This window comes from Macaca nemestrina, chromosome 16, assembly GCF_043159975.1.
Source record: "Macaca nemestrina isolate mMacNem1 chromosome 16, mMacNem.hap1, whole genome shotgun sequence".
Classification (NCBI taxonomy): domain Eukaryota; kingdom Metazoa; phylum Chordata; class Mammalia; order Primates; family Cercopithecidae; genus Macaca; species Macaca nemestrina.
In genome coordinates, this window is record NC_092140.1 from 709,480 (window position 1) to 728,195 (window position 18,716).

General features: G+C 47.8%; 2 protein-coding genes across 7 annotated transcripts in view; one reads left to right on the plus strand and one right to left on the minus strand.

Moving 5' to 3' along the window:
- LOC105485248 (transmembrane and coiled-coil domains 3) overlaps positions 1–10,716 on the minus strand; it is a 60,102-nt gene extending 49,386 nt beyond the window's left edge. The window contains exons 1-5 of one of the 3 annotated variants that reach the window (XM_011747489.3): positions 10,578–10,712; positions 7,005–7,071; positions 5,611–6,133; positions 2,535–2,714; positions 595–786 (exon numbers count right to left, since the gene is read on the minus strand). In XM_011747489.3, the coding sequence (XP_011745791.2) occupies positions 595–786; positions 2,535–2,714; positions 5,611–6,120 (882 nt within the window). In that variant the 5' untranslated portion in view covers positions 6,121–6,133; positions 7,005–7,071; positions 10,578–10,712. Of the gene's footprint in view, positions 1–594; positions 787–2,534; positions 2,715–5,610; positions 6,134–7,004; positions 7,072–9,725; positions 9,839–10,577 lie in introns of those variants that run through there. The other 2 variants (XM_011747490.3, XM_011747491.3) reach the window with 2 other exon arrangements.
- The window catches only part of LOC105485247 (defective in cullin neddylation 1 domain containing 2), a 38,670-nt gene continuing 29,819 nt past the window's right edge, over positions 9,866–18,716 (plus strand). Inside the window, exons 1-2 of one of the 4 annotated variants that reach the window (XM_011747485.2) lie at positions 9,866–9,904; positions 17,527–17,743. In XM_011747485.2, the coding sequence (XP_011745787.1) occupies positions 9,881–9,904; positions 17,527–17,743 (241 nt within the window). In that variant the 5' untranslated portion in view covers positions 9,866–9,880. Of the gene's footprint in view, positions 9,905–10,518; positions 11,224–11,388; positions 11,463–17,526; positions 17,744–18,716 lie in introns of those variants that run through there. The other 3 variants (XM_011747486.3, XM_011747487.3, XM_011747488.3) reach the window with 3 other exon arrangements.

The following is an 18,716-nucleotide window of genomic DNA, read 5'->3' on the forward strand; positions in this document are numbered from 1 at the left end:
AGTGTACACAGTGTACCAAGCTTCCCTGAGGGGCTGCACCTGTCACGGCCAAGCCACTCCCTCCTGAGTGACCACCCGAACCACGATGCTCTCAGCTTCAAGTACCTCCCTGCATAGCCTTTGTCTAGACCGAGTTCCTGGGAGGAAACAGGTCTGAATCCAGTTCCATCTGGAAGGCCAGGCACTGCTGAATGGGTTTTCATGCTCTGTACTCCAGGGTTACATGAAGCCACATACAACTCCTTAGCCAAGACCTCTCTGCCTTTTAAGGATTTTTAATTTTAGTGAAAACGGTTTGTAGATGACTAAAGTTTTAATCCCATTACAGTAACTCCTAATTTCAAAGTCTTCCAAATTCCCCAAGACAAAATTAACTTTCATTTTAAATATTAAAGTATCTTATTCCTTTAGAAAAAAAAAATAGAAATTAAGGGAAGATGCCTCAAATCACAGAAAATGCAGGGAATTCTAGTAAAATCTGTTAGACGGAAGGCTGTGCACCTCAGTATCATGTTCGGAGGATAAAGCTTGGTCGTACTGACACCATGAACCCGGAAGTAGGGGAAAGGTGGGCATCCCGCCATGACTCACTACCTTTATAAAGTGGTGATCCGCACGGGGGATGGTTGAGTCTCTGGGCTTGGTCAGAATATACTGGTTGTTCTGGGAGTCAATCAGCATGCTAAGGCCCAAGTCGTCCTCCACTTCTCGTTTTGTTATATTTTGCTTAGAATTGGCCTCTTCTTCCTCCACCCTCAGAACTGCCTCAAAATTGACCCCCTTGACCTGCAAGAATAATAGTATTATGCAATTAAAATCCATTAAATGCTTTCAATTTTTAGGGAATGAATGCTACACAGAAGAATGTTAAAAATGTATCAATCAATGTTCATTAGCAGTGAATTATGACTTTTCAATTAAAGAAGTAATTTAAGAATGGATAGGTTTAGGATTTCTGCTACTTTCCAAGATCTAGTTTACCATTCTTTTTTTTTTTTTTCTTTTTTTTTTTTGAGACGGAGTCTCGCTCTGTCACCCAGGCTGGAGTGCAGTGCCGCGATCTCGGCTCACTGCAAACTCCGCCCCCCCGGGTTCACGCCATTCTCCTGCCTCAGCCTCCCAAGTAGCTGGGACTACAGGCACCCGCCACCTCGCCCGGCTAGTTTTTTGTATTTTTTTTAGTAGAGATGGGGTTTCACCATGTTAGCCAGGATGGTCTCGATCTCCTGACCTTGTGATCCGCCCGCCTCGGCCTCCCTAAGTGCTGGGATTACAGACTTGAGCCACCGCACCCGGCCTAGTTTACCATTCTTTCAAGAAATTCATAGCCCTTAAAATACTTATGAGTTCTCCTCTAATTCCATAATTAGTAGATTTTTAAAACACCTTGTTTTTTCTACTCTATTTTTATTCTCTCCGGTTTCTTCTCTAATCTTTTTCTGATTTGTTTTTATTACCCAACCCTTTCATGAGTCCTCATCAAGACCCACAGTCAATTTTCACCATCAGTCCCACTTTTTTTCTTAGAATCTTAAACATGCTACAACAAAAGAGCAGCCTGAATTCCTGCTTCACAGATGAAGATCATTTTATGTAAGAAGTTCACTGTTCCCGTTACAGGTGTTCAAACCAAAGCAACTCCATCTTGAACACAAGCAGCGCGAAATGAGGATGAAACCTACTGGGCTGCATTTCAGGGACAGGCATTCTTAGTCACAGGATGAGACAGGAGGTTGGCAAGATTGGTATCACAAGATACAGGCCACAAAGACTCTGCTGACAAAACAGGATGCAGTAAAGAAGCCGGCCAAAACCCACCAAAACCAAGAAGGCAATGAAAGTGGCCTCTGGTTGTCCTCACTGCTCACTGTACATAATTAGAATCCATTAGCATGTGAAATGACACTCCCACCAGCGCCATGACAGCTTCCAAATGCCATGGCAACATCTGGAAGTTACCCTATGTGGTCTAAAACAGGAGGAACCCTCCATTCTAGGAAATGCCACCCCTTTCCCAGAAAATTCATGAATAACCAACTCCTGGCTTAGCATGTAATCAATAAATAATCATAAAAATAGCCCTCAGGGCTGCTCTGCCTATGGAGTTGCCTTTTTTTTTGTTTCTTTACTTTCTTAATAAACTTGCTTTCACTTTACTCTATGGACTCGCCCTGATCCAAGAACTCTCTCCTGGGGTCTGGATTGGGACCCGTTTCTGCTAACGTCCCAGTAGATCAGCATTAAAACCCACTGTCCAGGCTGTCCTGAGACCAGAGGCCCAGTGTCCCAATCCATCTGGCCTCTGGAAAATGCAGACAAGCTGCTGAGGAGCGGAACTGACTGTCGGTGTTAAAGTAAAGGATAATTAGCTGACTTCTACAAGACCAAATTATTTTCTCTATGACTGAGAAGCGTCTTAGTTTGTCTTCATTTTCAATCTACACTAAAAACATACATGTGAACAATTTCAACAACACGTCTTCCGATCAGCGAGCGGCTCGGGGGTGAAGCAGCAGCTGTTCGGGAACGCTTACTGATTTGTTGTCGTCGAAAGCGTGTTCCTCTATCTCTTCCTCCAGACGATCTGCTGCCTTTCTTACATCTTCAAGAATCTCGTCGAGCATGGATAAACTTTGGTTTTGATGTTGCATATTTTTAAGGGCTTCAACTTGATGTTTTTCTGCTGCTAGAAGTTCCATATATTCTGTTTCTTCCTAATCATTTGCAAGAAAAGAAGAGTGAGCTATATTAAGAAATAAGCTATGACATGACTTTCTTAATCAGTCCTCCTGCTTTCTTTGTCAAATGTCCCTGTTCATACGTCAATAACTTAACTCTGGTCAGCTAGGGAAGTCACGTGTCCTAGTTATTCAAACACAACTGAGCTTAACCAAATGTTTAGGGAAAGTTTTTTGTGTATGTACATGAATACATGTAAGAAACATTTGTTACACAAAAGTAAATGTAGTATCTGTAGGTCATCCATCCACACTAACCTCCTTGACTCAATAGTGACTGTGCTCCAGGCCTATCGTGTGTGAGTGCAGCAGTATTTTAAAACCAGATGTGAGACCTGAATGTGGAACTACCACCTAAATTCAATGCACAGTCAAATTCAAGTTACAAGGGAAAACTGTTCCAAAACACATGTAGAAACCAACAGCATTAATCATTTGAAGAACTGATGGGTGATGCTGACAATAGAATTTAGTAATGTATTTTACACAACTATATTTTATCAATAACCTTACTTTTAAACATTTATTCTTAGCTAAAGGGGTGGGACATAGGCCAGAGCAGAGAGGACCAGAGTCTAGAAGAACATCACTGCCTCAATTACCAAGTAGTCACGAGACATCATCTGAAGCCACTGACAAAGAGCTGCAGGTCTCACACAGCTGAGGTCTCACACAGCTGCAGGTCTCACACATAGCTGCAGGTCTCACACAGCTGACGTCTCACACAGCTGAGGTCTCACACAGCTGACGTCTCACACAGCTGACGTCTCACACAGCTGCGGGTCTCACACAGCTGAGGTCTCACACAGCTGCGGGTCTCACACAGCTAGGTCTCACACAGCTGCAGGTCTCACACAGCTGCAGGTCTCACACAGCTGAGGTCTCACACATAGCTGCAGGTCTCACACAGCTGAGGTCTCACACAGCAGGTCTCACACATAGCTGCGGGTGTCCCACAGCTGCAAGTGTAACACACAGCTGTAGGTCTTGGACAGCTGAGGTCTCACACAGGTGCAGGTCTCATACAGCTGCAGGTCTGGCACACAGCTGGTCTCACACAGCTGCTGGTCTCACACAGCTGCAGGTCTCACACCGCTGCATGCCTAACACACAGCTGGTCTCACACAGCTGCAGGTCTAACACACAGCTGGTCTCACACAGCTGCAGGTCTAACACACAGCTGGTCTCACACACAGCTGGTCTCACTCAGCTGCAGGTCTCACACACAGCTACAGGTCTCGCACACAGCTGGTCTCACAGAGCTGCAGGTCTCACAGAGCTGCAGGTCTCACACAGCTGGTCTCACACGCAGCTGGTCTCACTCAGCTGCAGGTCTCACACACAGCTACAGGTCTCGCACACAGCTGGTCTCACAGAGCTGCAGGTCTCACAGAGCTGCAGGTCTCACAGAGCTGCAGGTCTCACACAGCTGGTCTCACACAGCTGGTCTCACTCAGCTGCAGGTCTCACACACAGCTGTAGGTCTTGCACACAGCTGGTCTCACAGAGCTGCAGGTCTCACACAGCTGCAGGTTTGATGCACAGCTGCAGGTCTAGCAGACCTGACACACAGCTATAGGTGTAGCACACAGCCGGGGGCCTATCACAGAGCTGCAGGTTTGACTGACATACAACTGCAGATCTGATACGTAGCTGCAGGTCTATCACACAGCTGCAGGTCGAGCACGTGACTGGAGGGCTAGTATAGCTGGTTTACCAGCACCTGGAGAATCTCGGCACAGGAAATAATAACTAGTGTATGTTAAAATACTGTTGATGTGTTATGAACTGTGCATATTGGTAGCCAATGTTACTCAAACTCATGTTTTTTCTCTACAATAAAACCACCACACATCTGGACCCTACCAATGGATCTTCATGTCTCCACTGTACACAGGGTCACAGCAGCTCATGCACATATCACACAGGGAAGACGAATGAATCAGTATTATTGAAAACCTTGATTTATCCATTTGCCTGATGATATTTCTCTCCTCCAAAATATATTTTGGTAAAAAAAGTTTAATGTCTGTATTTTCTCTCATGTTGATGCTGTGTAATAATACCACAGGTTTTTCTATGAAGATGACACAATACTTTACACATTGAAAGGGCCTGGGAGGCTGAGGCGGGAGAATGGCGTAAACCCGGGAGGCGGAGTTTGCAGTGAGCTGAGATCCGGCCACTGCACTCCAGCCTGGGCCACAGAGCGAGACTCCGTCTCGGGAAAAAAAAAAAAAAGAAAGGGCTTGGCATGATGCTTGCCATAGAAGAGGTACTCAAGAAATGATGGCTTTAAAAAATGTAAATAGATAATACAACATCTGATGCAATAAGTTCAGAAACTTCTCATCATTTTAAAAGCACCCTTGGTCAAAGTCCTTAATTTTAAATGCATACATTAGTTTAAAACTAATTTTAATATTTTTATCTTCGATGTATGACACTGAAGAAAAGTCAAACTTCACACTAAAAGGAACTCCTGTCAGAAACTCATCAAAATGCTGATTTAAGTTATATTTATTTCTACATCAGTTTACTAGGACAACTTGAGTAACTTTTTGAATTACCAGGGGATTTCTCCATAGAGAAAAGTATGAGAGTGGCTCCTAGAAGTAAGAACTACAGTATTATGCAAAAGAAAAGATTCTCTCTCACATGAGAGACTTTTCTAGATGTGATTTCCTATGAAAGACAACACCTGAGAGGCATCAGCCGCACTCACACCTTCCCTTCCCATCTGCTCCCACAGCTCCAGGTGGGTTCTCTCTAGGATGCGGATGTGGGCATGCACTCTCCCTCTCTCTTCACCTCTCTCTCTCTCTCCCTCCCTCCCTCCTTTCCTCCCTCCCTCTCCCTCTCTAGGACTGACCTTTATTGCAGCCTCTCTCAGGGCCTCCAGGCGCTGCCGGCTGCTCTCCTTCATGTTCACCACATCTTTGTAATCCCCCTGCAGGGCTCTCTGCAGTCCATAGATGGCTTGGAACACGGAATTTTCACTTTCATTCAACTCTTTCTGGAAAATTTCAAATGTGTGCACCTGAAACAGTTTCTCTTCATCTGACAGGCCCACGTCTTTCTCCACTGCTCCAATTGCATTTTTCAGTTTGTTCAGAACTGCATTCTTCTGGCGGAGAAGCCCTGAGAGCTTCCTGCAGCTGTCCCGGACCCACTGGCGGCTCTGAGTGGCGGTCGCCCCTCGCCCGCGGTGCAGTTTGATCACACGCTGCGCCACCTCCTCGTGCTCCACAGGCTGCGCTGCCCAGGGAAGGACCGGAAACAGCACCCAGAGGAAGCTTCTTCCCAACACCTTCATGATCCGGGGTCGGAGGGTAGCGTACGGCGATCCACAGGTCTCTGCCCCGGTGAGCTTGCATTTCATATACACATTTCAGCTGAAAAAGAGTTATTGTCACACATAAACAATGATTCATTACTAGTGATCGAAATATTAAATAATCAGATCCGGAAAACTGATACCTTTCTGAAGAAAATACCATTTTTCCTAGATAAATATCAACATCTAAACTATCGCACTGAGATTAAAATCAAATACTGAATGCTGATGCACCTTGTATGGTGCCTTGTGAAGCGCTGAGATGATTAAAGGTCAGTTACATCTTTACAGAAAGGATTAAAGGTAATTTTTTTTTTTTTTTTGAGAACACAGCCTCGTATCTCTACAAACTCTACCAAGTCCAAAAGACAGAAAACAAGTCTATTTAAGAGAGTCCATGTTGGCCAGGCATGGTGGCTTATGCCTGTAATCCCAGCACTTTGGGAAGCCAAGGCAGGCAGATCACCTGAGGTCAGGAGTTTGAGACCAGCCTGGTTAACATGGTGAAACTCCGTTTCTACTAAAAATACGGGCCTGGTGGCACACGCCTGTAATCCCAGCTACTCAGGAGGCTGAGGTAAGAGAATCGCTGGAACCCGGCAGGCAGAGGTTGCAGTAAGCCCAGATCACACCATTGTACTCCAGCTTGGGTAACAAGAGCAAAACTCCAGCTAAAAAAAAAAAAAAAAAAAAAAAAAAGAGACAGCATGTTATCAATACCATCAACTTCCCCTCACAGGTCAGAGGGCTGCCTGGGGACATCACGCTCAACATCACTCCAGAAACGAAATCTTCTGAGCTAATGTTAGCTCTGTAGGCTTCCTAAAATCATTTGAAATTTTGCCACATTTCCAAAGTCAGTCTACAGTCAAGTGCTACCAAGATGTCAATAATTAAATAAATAAATATATATATGTATGTCACAATACCTGGATCTCTAGAACTTTCTGTTATCATCCCAATTCAGTCTCCTTCTCTTTCTTTCTTTAGGAAGACCTAAAACAATATATATTAATTCATTCTGGCAAGGAATAGCACAGACAGAAACCTGCTTTCTGAACATTACTGCTTGGGGAATGCGGACGGTTTCAGCGTGGCTGCAGCCGTGGCGTCCGGGTGGTGATGAGCAGGGGCAGGGCAGGGTGCCCAGACAGGAGCACTGTTTAGAAAGCAGGTGGAGACAGCAGCCAGCAAAGGTCACTAAGGCAGAATGAGCTTAGAGGCGGGAAACTGAGACTGTGGAAGGAAGGAGTAATAAACTAGTCAGTGGAATTTGGCCTCTAGGAGCTCACCAGTCACAAGGAGCCAAAAAAGGCAATAAAACCAACACCTACCACTTACGCAGATTTACGGTTTAAAGCAAACAACAAAAAAATATTAACCTAACCATTCTTCATAGCAGCATCCAATGGAATGTTAGTCAGGAATTCCTACTCAACCATCACATATTCCAAAGATTCCCCGACCTGGAAACCTGGTTACTAAAAGGTGTATCTGTATATCTATACTTTCCACTGCTAACCCAAATTCTAATTGGTTTAATCCAGTTTCCCAGGCAAGGCAGGTTAGCTGCAGCAAAAGTAAGGACCAGGCATTTCCGGAGGCAGCATTCTGTCCAAACCACGAAATGGCAGAAAGAGACAAAGCTGATGCAAAACAAACAGGAGAACTCAAAAAGCCTGGAGGCCAGACCACTCAGTGAGGGCCACGACAGGCGTCACTGATCAGAATCACAAGCAAAAGTCACCAAGAAAAGACTATATTCTGGTTAGAAAGTGTTCAATTTTAAAACATTCTTGGAGACTGACTCCCAAAAGGTGAAGCACACTCCACAGAGAATTCGCTTACCTAGAACAGGTAACTTCCTACATGGTAGAATAAATGATAATGTGCTGTTCCAATCACTCAATGTTATGTTAGTTTCAATACAACTTTAAGTATACGTGTACAACTTAAGCACACATTTACCGCCTTAAAAACAAACAATGAGGCAATCATTTAGTCACGCCTAGCCATATAGCTGAGCTGTTATTTTAATGACTCACTCAATTGCTAAGCTTCTCTCGGTTGGTCCAAGGGAGCTAAAGAAATCAACAGCTACTTCAGAAGTGCACTTTTAGTATTTTCCAGAACCAAGACAGAAATTTGAGATGCTTAGCTCATACTTCCCAGTTCCCCAAAAAAATCCCAAAAAGTGATTCTTTGACGGATTTTATGCTTCAGAAAAATAAGTTTCCACACAGCTCATGTGTGAATGACACCTCTATGTTCATTTCTGGTTCCTTCCTCAATCAGGTTCCTAAAATCAGTTGTCCCTCTAAGGGACCTATTAATTTTTATGAGAAATCTTTGAGGATTTTAGTTGTAGTTATACTAAAATATCCCACTGAAACTTACTCATAACATGAAACAAATTATTTATGGACCCTTAAAATACAAATCACCCTTTATTCAAACTCATCTCATTTTACCTTCAAACTTGCCTCCAAAATCCTATGGACTACTAAATTGTAGCATGTTTTTTGAGTAAATTAGTAAACATCTTTAGCTGTTCTAATTATTAAAAAGACACTTTGGATTCCTGTAATGTGTTTTTTATTGTTGTTGTCTGAGACGGAGTTTTGCTCTTGCCATTCAGGCTCAAGTGCAGTGTCATGATCTTGGCTCACTGCAACCTTTGCCTCCCGGGTGCAAGCGATTCTCCTGCCTCAGCCTCCCGAGTAGCTAGAATTACAGGTGCCCGCCACCACACGCAGCTAATTTTTGTATTTTTAATAGAGATGGTGTTTCGCCATGTTGGCCAGGCTGGTCTCAAACTCCTGACCTCAGGTGATCCACCCGCCTAAGCCTCCCAAAGTGCTGGGATTACTTTTTTAATAATGAATTCTTAGAATTTCTGTATCTTGAGCTATTGATACACATAACAATGCAGATGTATCTCAAGGCTAAGTGAAAAAAAATCTCAATTTTATTGAGAAGACACACAGGCGTAGATTCACACTCACTAGTGCGTGTATAGGTGGTGTGATCTCAACAGGTCAGGGGATTTGATTAAAGAAAATTTCCTGCGTATACTATGGTTTTGCACGGTGCTACCATTGGAGAAAACAGGATAAAGGCACTCTGCAGGATTTCTCTGTATTACTCCTTACAACTTCATATGAATCTACAACCATCTCAAAATGAAAAGGTTTTCAAATTCTACCTAAGCCGGGTGCGGTGGTTCATGCCACTGCTGTATTATGCCACAATTATCTGTATTCCCAGCGCTCTGGGAGGCTGAGGTGGGCGAATGCTTGAGGCCAGGAGTTAGAGACCAGCCTGGGTAACATAGCAAGACCCCGTCTCTATTAAAAATGAAATAATTAGTCGGGCGTGGTGCCCTCTGTGGCCCCAGCTCCTGGGGAGGCTGAGGCGGGAGAATCGCTTGAGCCTTGGACCAGCCCCTGCACTCCAGCCTGGGCGACAGCAAAACTCTGTTTCAACAACAACAAAAAAGCTTCAGAATATTTAAGTCAAGCCTGTAGGAAAAAAAGCCACAAATATTTCACTAAGTACTCCAAACATTAAGACACTCCTTTTGGAAAAACCGGTAAATAAGATAAATTTGGAAGACAGAACAATCAGAAAAACAGGCAGTGAATAAGGACCCGATGCGTAGCGATCTTGTTTCCCTGCGCAGGCGTCCACACCCCGCCTCATGGACAACACCAGGAGCCGTTAGGAGCCACAGGAGGGGCGCCAGGGACAGGGCTGCATCTCCGCCGCCGGCCCTGGAGGCCCCGAGTCCACCCGCGCGGCCAGGATGGGAACGCAGGTCCCATTCCAGGTTAGAACGTGGGCCTCGGCGAAGAGCGCCTGGGCAAGGCCTGGAGGAGCGGGACCCCAGGCCACAGAGACCACCCGACCCCGGGAAACAGCACTTGCAAGAGAAGGGGAGCCCCGGAAAGGGAGGGAAGGAAGGGGAGCCCCGAGGAAAGAGAGAGGGGAAGGGAGTCCCGGGGAGGGAAGGAAGGAAGGGGACCACTGGGAAGGGAGAAAGGGAAGGGGAGCCCCGGGGAGGGAGAGGGGAGGGAGAGAGGGGAGGGGAGCCCCAGGGAGGGAAGGAAGGAAGGAAGGAAAGGGACCACTGGGAAGGGAGGAAGGGAAGGGGAGCCCCGGGGAGGGAGAGAGGGGAGGGGAGCCCCAGGGAGGGAAGGAGGGAAGGAGGGAAGGAGGGAGGGAGGGAGGGAAGGAGGGAGGGAGGGAGGGAGGGAGGGAGGGAGGGAGGGAGGGAAGGAGGGAGGGAGGGAGGGAGGGAGGGAGGGAGGGAGGGAGGGAGGGAAGGAAGGAAGGAAGGAAGGAAGGAAGGAAGGAAGGAAGGAAGGAAGGAAAGGGACCACTGGGAAGGGAGGAAGGGAAGGGGGCTCCGGGGAGGGAGAGAGGGGAGGGGAGCCCCAGGGAGGGAGGGAAGGAAGGGGACCCCCGGGAAAGAGCCCCGGATGGACGGGCCTGGCGCTCACCGGGACGCAGGAGGCCGCGCCCGCCCGTTCGGCCCGAGCATCACCGTTCCGCGGCCTGGACCGGGCTCTGAGGCGCCAGGAGTCGAGGGGCGGAGGGGGACGCCGTCTCCTGCCTCGGAGCGCAGCGCCCAAGGGCTTCCCTGCATCCCTTCCCAGGCGGGACCAGGGCCGGGAGGGAGCGGCCGCCGCCCTGCCCAGCACCGCCCTCGCCCAGCACCGCCGCCCGGGACTCCGGCCCAGCCGCACTTACGGCCCCCTTTAAGAGGCGGGGCGGGGGCGGGTCCCGTCAGCCGTGGGCGGCGCAGGGCACGTCGGGAGGTGGAGTTCCGTGCACCGACCCACCGCCCACTTCCTTCCAAGAGAACCTGCCGGCCGGCGCGGGGCCTGGGAGCTGCAGGGCGGCGTCGGACTCCGCAGGGGCGAGCCAAGGCCCTCGTAAAGGCCGGGACGCGCAGGGGCGACGGGACGCGAGCTCCCGTCGACCCCCGGGCGGCGCTGAGCATGCCGGGAATGGGAGTCCCCGCGGCCGGCTCCCGCCAGTGCCCGGTAGCCAAGGGCCGCGGCGGTCCGAGGACGAGGGCGGAGCGGCCGCCGCGCCTGCGCAGAAGGCCGGGGCCGGCGAGACGCCGGCGGCGCGGGGGAGATGGTAGGTGGGCCGGCGTCGCCTCTGCCGGTCGGGGTCGGGGTCGGGGTCGGGCGCCAAGGTCGGTGCGCTGGACTAGGGAGGCCGAGCCCAGCGAGCTGCGCGGGGCGTTCCGGGCGGATCCGAGGGAGGAGCGCGCCGGGGCCCGCGAGCGGGAGCGGCGGCGTCGGAGGCGCGGGACCGCGGAGAGCGCGGGTTTGACCCGGAGCCGCGAGGGACGACGGGGAGTGAGCGGAGGGCAGGTGCCGCGGGGCAGGGGTCGGGCCCGAGCGGGAACCCAGGCCGCGGGCTTCCCGGGGCGGCTCCGAAACGGGCAGTCGAGGCAGGCGAGGGCTCGGCTGCTCCTGCGGGCGTCTGTGCAGATCCTGAGGCTGTTGACCCAAACAGCGCAAGGAAGGAATGCACCAGAAGCGCAGATTCGCGGGGGAGGCCCTGCCGCTGGGAGGGGAAGGGGAGGCGCAGCGGGGCTCCAGCGGAGCCTGGAGGGGGCTGTAGCGTGGCCCTAGCTGTGCGTCTGTGGAGCTGGTAGAGTTCTGCAGCCCAGGAGTGAGGCTGCTGGAGGTGCACATCAGTTTGAAATGTGGTGGAAACCATGGTGATGGATGGGATTTATTCAGTCCACATCCATTCAGAGGCCAGCAGGGTGCTGCTGGGGGTGACTGGTGCTGGGCCGGGCGTGATTTTGGCGTTGAGGGAGCTGATGCCCCAGCAGGGGAGACAGGCACCAGATGCACAACTGTTTAACCACAGTTGGGACAAGGGCTAAGGCACGGGTTCCAGGAACCTGTAGGATGCGGGTGTGGGAGTGGTGTCAAATGCTGAGGGTGTGAGTTGAACTCGAGAATTTCTCTGGAAATTAGCCAGAGGAAAAGTGAGGTGCCAGGGGCAGCCAGCCTTATGCAGCTCCAGGCAGAAGAAACAGAATGCACGGACCCTTAGTGGTAGGCGATGGTGACATATAGGAGCAGAAAGATTGTCCTGGCTAAGGCCCAGAGAGCCACCGGCGAAGGGACACGGTAACGTGTAGAGGGGAGTGGAGGGTGAGGACAAACTTCAGGATGGGAGAAGAGCCACAAAGGAGACGGAGAAGGGCGAGTAGGAGAAACCAGGAGACTAGAATGTGTGGAAACCAAGAGGATGGAGTTTAAAGGAGGAAGGAGCCATCAGCAGTGCTGACCAAAGAGCAGCTGAAAAGGTCCCACTGACTGCAGCAGCCGGGCTTTTGTGACCCTTAGGGGTCACTGCGGAGGCCGGGCTGGAGCGAGGTAGCATGAGTTAGGATGCACACCTGGGCAGGTGGAGATAGCTCGCTCCAGCTTTTAGGACGAAAGGGGCAGAGTGGACAGGAACTTAGCTTGGGGAAAACGACCATGTTCAGGATGCGGGAGAGGAGCGTTCCCCTGCTGCCGAGATTGGAGATCCAAGAGCAGGGATGAATTTAACTCCCCCTCCCTCTAGCGTGCTGTTTACCAAAACAGAGTCAAAGTGATCCATAAGCTTATGTAGTTTATTTGATCAACATGATTGGCCTGCCAGCCCCTTGTAAGTCGACCCTAAGGACATTTTAAGAGTAATTTCTTTCCCTTTTACATATGGGTATCCTTGGTGCCAGATTATATGAGTCGTTTTTCACAAGGTCACAATTAAAGTGTTTGAGACTTTTTCATAGTTTAGAGATTTTATTTGCTGTTTCCACTGGATTGTCCAGATTTTTATTTCAAGAATTGTGTACATTTTAACAGAATAAAATAGTGAAACCTAGAAAATGCCCCCCCCCCCCGCCCTATGTACACACTTTAAAAGTTGGCCTTAATAATTTAACTTGCATGACATGGTAAGCCTCAGTGAAGGTTGTGCACTTGAAGGGCTGTCCTAGTTCCAGTGTGTCGACCTTGATTAGATTGACCTGAGTTCAGTCCTGTCTGGGTGCACTCAAAGCTTCCTGCCAGCATCTGGGCCTTTGTTAGTTTGACCTGGGTTCAGTCCTGTCTAGAGAGACTCAGGGCTTCCTGCTCTCCCCTGTAGTTTTTTAGTTGACGAGCCTTTTTGTTTCCTAAGAAGCTTTATGCCAGTTCCCTTTTTCACAAGAGGCAACTTGGGTCTCCTAGTCACTTTTGGACATGAAGCACGTAGTCTTTAGACTTGGCTATCGATCTTTGCTTTAATCACTGTTATTTTATGGAGGAACCTGTAAGGGGTGACATCAAATGATTGCAGCTTTGTTGACTGGCCAGAGGCCTGTTGATGGGCTAAGCCTAGACCCCAGAGCTTCTCTTGCTCATTCAGAACCAGTGCCTTGGCACCACCGTGTGGTTCAGGGTTTGCTGGAGTATCTTGTGACATCAGGCAGTTTGAGTAGATTGCAGGGGAATCTTCGTGTTTCTCGATACCAACTTCTGTCCACTCTGTAGCTAATAGTAATGATTCAAAACCACTTTGAATGGCCTGGATCCATGTGCTCCTGCATCTGTTCTTCTAGAGTTCTAAGAAATTAGGCTGCTAGTGTAACGGTGTTGTCACATATTAGGGGAGGCTTCAAGGGGTGACCGGCAGGAGCGCAAGATCAGACACCATCATATCTTCCAAATTTCCACATTCCAGATTTCCTGATGTGGAGTCACCAGTTGTATAATGCTGGTTAAATAGTTCAGTCACCGAAGAGTATATTGTTTGGCTGATTAGTCTTGGAGGGTCTAAGGGTACAATGTTGAATTTTTTTAGGTGAAATTCACATAACATAAAATTAACTATTTTAAAATGTACAATTCAGTGGTGTTTAGTACGTCCACGAATTTGTGGAACCACCACCTCTATCTAGTCCTAAAACATTTTTGTTATCCTGAACAATAACTGTGTACCCATTAGTGGTCACTCCCAACTCCTCCCTTGCCCCAGCCCCTGGCTACCACTCACCTTTCTCTCTGTAGACATTTGCCCGTTCTGGATATTTCGTATAAGTGGAATCGTACCCCGTGTGGCTTCTTGTGCCTGGCTTTTACTCAGTGTCGTACTTTTGAGGTTCTTATGTTCCGTTATATGGATATACTAAATTTTGTTGTATAACCATGGCAGAATTTTTAAATCTAGCAATGATGGCCACTTCCATAATAAGGATGTCATGGCTGTTCCTAGTGGTGGACCATTTTGGGGGTTGCACTTCTGCCTTTATCTTAAGGTTTTTGGGGTAATTCTTGGCTTTGCTCACCCTCCCTTGGGAAGGCTGTCAACTTCATAAAAAGACTCTAGCTGTATCTTTTGTCAGCTTACTGTCAGAGAGTATGGGATCTGCCTTAATTTAGTTAAATTTGATCTTACCAGATAATACAACCTTGAATTTTTCGTTTAGTTCTATTCAAAACTCAGTTTCAGAAAATAATGTAGTGAATATGTATTCCATTTATTCCTCTAGAATCTAGATCGGGTTCAGCAAACTACAGCCCACAGGCTAGCTGTCTGTTTTTGTAAATTGAGTTTTATTGGAACACAGCCTACGGCTGTCTGCTTTTGCAACAGACCCACAGGCCTGAGATGGCAGAGCCGACTGCTGACTGGAACATTAAGAGAGAAAGTTGGCTGAGTGAAGGCTTCTGATCTTCATCAGTTCTTCATCTGAGTTCTGCCTTCCCCTACCTTATGAGGACTTAGCAGATGGGCTTAAGCCATCTGTGAAACCACTGAAATTTTATGCAAAGCTGCCTGCACATGTGAGGTCCATATATGTGTTCCTGGAGGGCAGACCTGTGACTCCTCAGATTCCAAAAGGGATTCAAGACTCCCAAATGCTCAACACTCATTGTTCTGAGTAGCCGAAATGTTAATTCTGTAGCCTCACCTGAGTTAGCAGTTCTCTCAGGGTTTAGTCTCAGGAGTTGTGTGGTTTTCGGGTTTGTTTTTTCTAAGTTTTAGGTTCGGGGTACGTGCGCAGGTTTGTTACAAAGGTCAACTGTGTGTCATGGGGGTTGGTGTACAGATGATCTCGTCAGCCTGGTAATGAGCACGGTACCTGGTGGGCAGTTTTGGGATCCTCTCCCTCCTGCCACTCTCAAGCAGGCCCCGGTGTCTGTTGTTCCTTCTTTGTGTCCACACGTGCTCTGTGTTCAACTCCCACTTACAAGTGAGAACATGTGGCGTTTGGTTATCTGTTCCTGCGCCAGTTCACTTAGGAAAATGGCCTCTAGCTCCATCCATGTTGCTGCAAAGGACATAATCTTGGTCCTTTTTATGGCTGTGTAGTATGCCGTGGTATATATGTACCACATTTCCTATGTATTTTTAAGAATGATTAGAACCCCATTCTTAAATGAGAGCTCTTGTTTATGTGGGTAATAGTCATCAATATTTACCATATTAGAAATTAAAATAGGAAGTATTAAAATATTTCTATATTTAATTAGCAATAATAAACCTATTACATTTTTGCAAATATTTTAATGTCTAGCTTGATAAAAGATAGGCTCTCGAATCTCACATTCATTCCTGTGATATCACAAGCCTTGCGGCCCGTGGAGGCCTCTGCTATGCACTCTGTGAGAATGAGAGTGAGCAAGGCCGGTGGCGGCTTAGGACGCTCAGGAAGGTGGTTCTGTGGACCTCCTGAAAGGCCTTAGGACCCAGCGGTCGCAGATGCATGTGGGAGAGTATGTATCTGGACAGTGTTATCTTAATGCTCCTGCGGAATCGTCCTCTGGTATTTTGGCATCAGCATGCTTTTTGATTTCCTGTCTCAAAAAAAAAAAAAAAACCTTCTGGAAACTGGCTCTGCTGTACATGGTTGGCATTTTGGTGAGGAATTGGTATGTGTGAGGGGACATGGAACTTTGCCAGGAGCCCAGGAGACGTTTCCCTCAGGTTCTAGGCCAGAAGGGTCTATACCACTTCTGAGCTGCTGGTAAGGTTTTAGATCTTATGATAATGAATTTTCCTAACTAATCATGTTTTCTTTACTGTGGCACTGGGGAAGCTTGGAGCCTGATTTCCAGCTCTTAACATGTGACAGGCACATCCTTGCACTAACGGCACCCCTTTCTCAACCATACCTTGTTATCCTTCTGTACACTCTCGTTATGTTGTAATTCATTCCATGTGTTTTTATAAGTTGTCTCATCTTTATTTGAACAAGATTGAGTATAAATCCTTTTGAGTAAAAAATTTCCCCCTTATATTATTGTGTAAAGCATTTTTGTAAAACATTAGCATCCAGTGGATTCTAGGGTCTGTTTGGATTTAGAGAAGTTAGTGAATCACTTTTTTTTCCAGTGTTGCTTTCATCAGGTTTCTTTATTGATTGGTTGATTGAGATGGAGTCTTGCTCTGTCGCCCAGGCTGGAGTGCAGTGGCGTGATCTCAGCTCACTGCAGTCTCCACCTCCCAGGTTCAAGTGATTCTCCTGCCTCAGCCTCCCAAGTAGCTGGGACTATAGGCGCCCGCCACAACGCCCAGCTAATTTTTGTATTTTTAGTAGCGATGGGGTTTCTCCATGTTGGCCACGATGGTCTTGAACTCCTGACCTCAAGTGATCCGCCTCAGCCTCCCAAAGTGCTGGGATTCCATCATCCAGTTACTTTAGATAAGTGGAATCTCAGCCCTCCTATATCTGGAAGTGTCAAGATGTTACTTTGTTTCATTATATACTATATATAGTACAGCTGCTTGGCAGCGTTGTTATTTATTGCCTGCCCAGATCCTCTGTCCTATTTTTCATTTTATTTCTGTCTGGTATACAGAGGCATTCTTGTTATTAGTATTATTGTTTCCATTTAATCATAACAAGCTTTTTTTGTGCCTGCTTGTGAAACTTTCGTAAATTACTTTTAACACGATGCTTAGTTATTTGTGTACATTTTCATCAATGTGATTCTGCTGATTTAAACTGGGAAAAAATGTCTGCAAACTGCACAGCCTCTTTCCGTTCATTAAAGCCTGAAGTTTATTGAAACCAAAGAAGACCCTGTGGCTGGGGCCCCGGTGACGCCGTGAGGTCCTTGCCCGGTGTCCTCAGAGGCTAGGTGTGCGTTACAGAGTTCCTGAGAGCTTTAGAAAAATGAGTCACACTTCATGCAGGGTGAACTGGGTGGCGATCAGAATGTGTTTTGTGTAAGATGTTAATTCTCATACTTTCTGAAGCTCGGACTGCCTGTTTGTTACAGTGTAGGTACTGTTGTTTCGGAAGACCGTGCAGTCTTTTTAACTGATGACGAGCAAGGCTTTGTCTCTAATTCTGCCCAGTTAAAGTGCAGGCGTTAGGCTAGAGCTGGGACGAACCCCGAGCGGCTTCATTGGCTTTCCTACTTCTTTTGCATCCCAAAGCATAAGCTTAAATCGTCTCAGAAGGACAAGGTCCGCCAGTTTATGGCATGCACTCAGGCTGGCGAGAGAACTGCTATCTACTGCTTAACGCAGAATGAGTGGAGACTAGACGAGGCCACGGACAGCTTCTTCCAAAACCCAGACTCGTTCCACAGGGAGTCCATGCGGAACACTGTGGACAAGAAGAAGCTGGAGCAGCTGTACGGCAGGTACAAAGGTAAGAGGTGAGGGCAGCAAAGCTGGACGGATGTCGGCCTCCGTGAGCGGCCTGCACGCTGCACTTCCAGGGTTCTTTCTGGTGCCAGGGGCAGATCTCCGGGCTGCTGTTGCTTCTCCTCCCCACGTTCAGCTGCAGAATCCACTTTCTTCCGTTTCAATGGGGCTGGGACTGTGATTGGTGGGGGTGGGGAGGGCAAGAAGCGGGGAGTCGGCGATGGAGCAGGACCAGGCCTGTGCCTGCTTGTTCTGTGTGGTGAGCCTGACACTGCACAGCCTGTCAGGGAACAGCTGCTGCTGGGAGGCTTGGTGTCTTGGCGTGAATATGTCTGTTAATACAGTATTTTTTTCAAGCACTTCTGTTTAGGCTGAAATATTGATGATGAGAAGGTTAAGAACAACACCAAATCGTGAAGACGATCCTGAAGTGAGGGTAAACCTTAGTGTTTTCCTTGCCCGGGCAGTGGCGTGTTAGCACTGAAGTAGCTTCAGTGGTTCGAGAGGCTTTGGGAAAAGCTCTCAGCAAAGAAACCTTGTGTTTCAGATTGTGAGCAGTTGTGATTTTTATTGACATCAGTGCTTGGATGGGAGCTTTTCTCGTCAAAATGCAGCTGTGCCTTGCACTAAGACTGCCATGATGAGCATATGCAGATCCACGCCCCTCTGCGGGTTTTAAATTTCATCTTCAGTGCAGAGGGGGAGGCAGCCATCTAAGAGCTGACTTATTTTGCTTTTTCTTTCTACCAGTTTTTAAGGCCAAGTTTTCTAAAACTTTAAAACAAAACCAAGCCCTGACTCTCATTTAAACAAGTATTAGCCCAAATATACAATAATTTCCTTGGCTTTAAGTTCCTGTTTGTTTGTTTATTGGGGTGTGTGTGTGTGTGTGTGTGTGTGTGTGTCTGTCTGAGACGGCGTCTCGCTCTGTCGCCAGGCTGGAGTGCAGTGGTATGATCTCGGCTCTCTGCATCCTC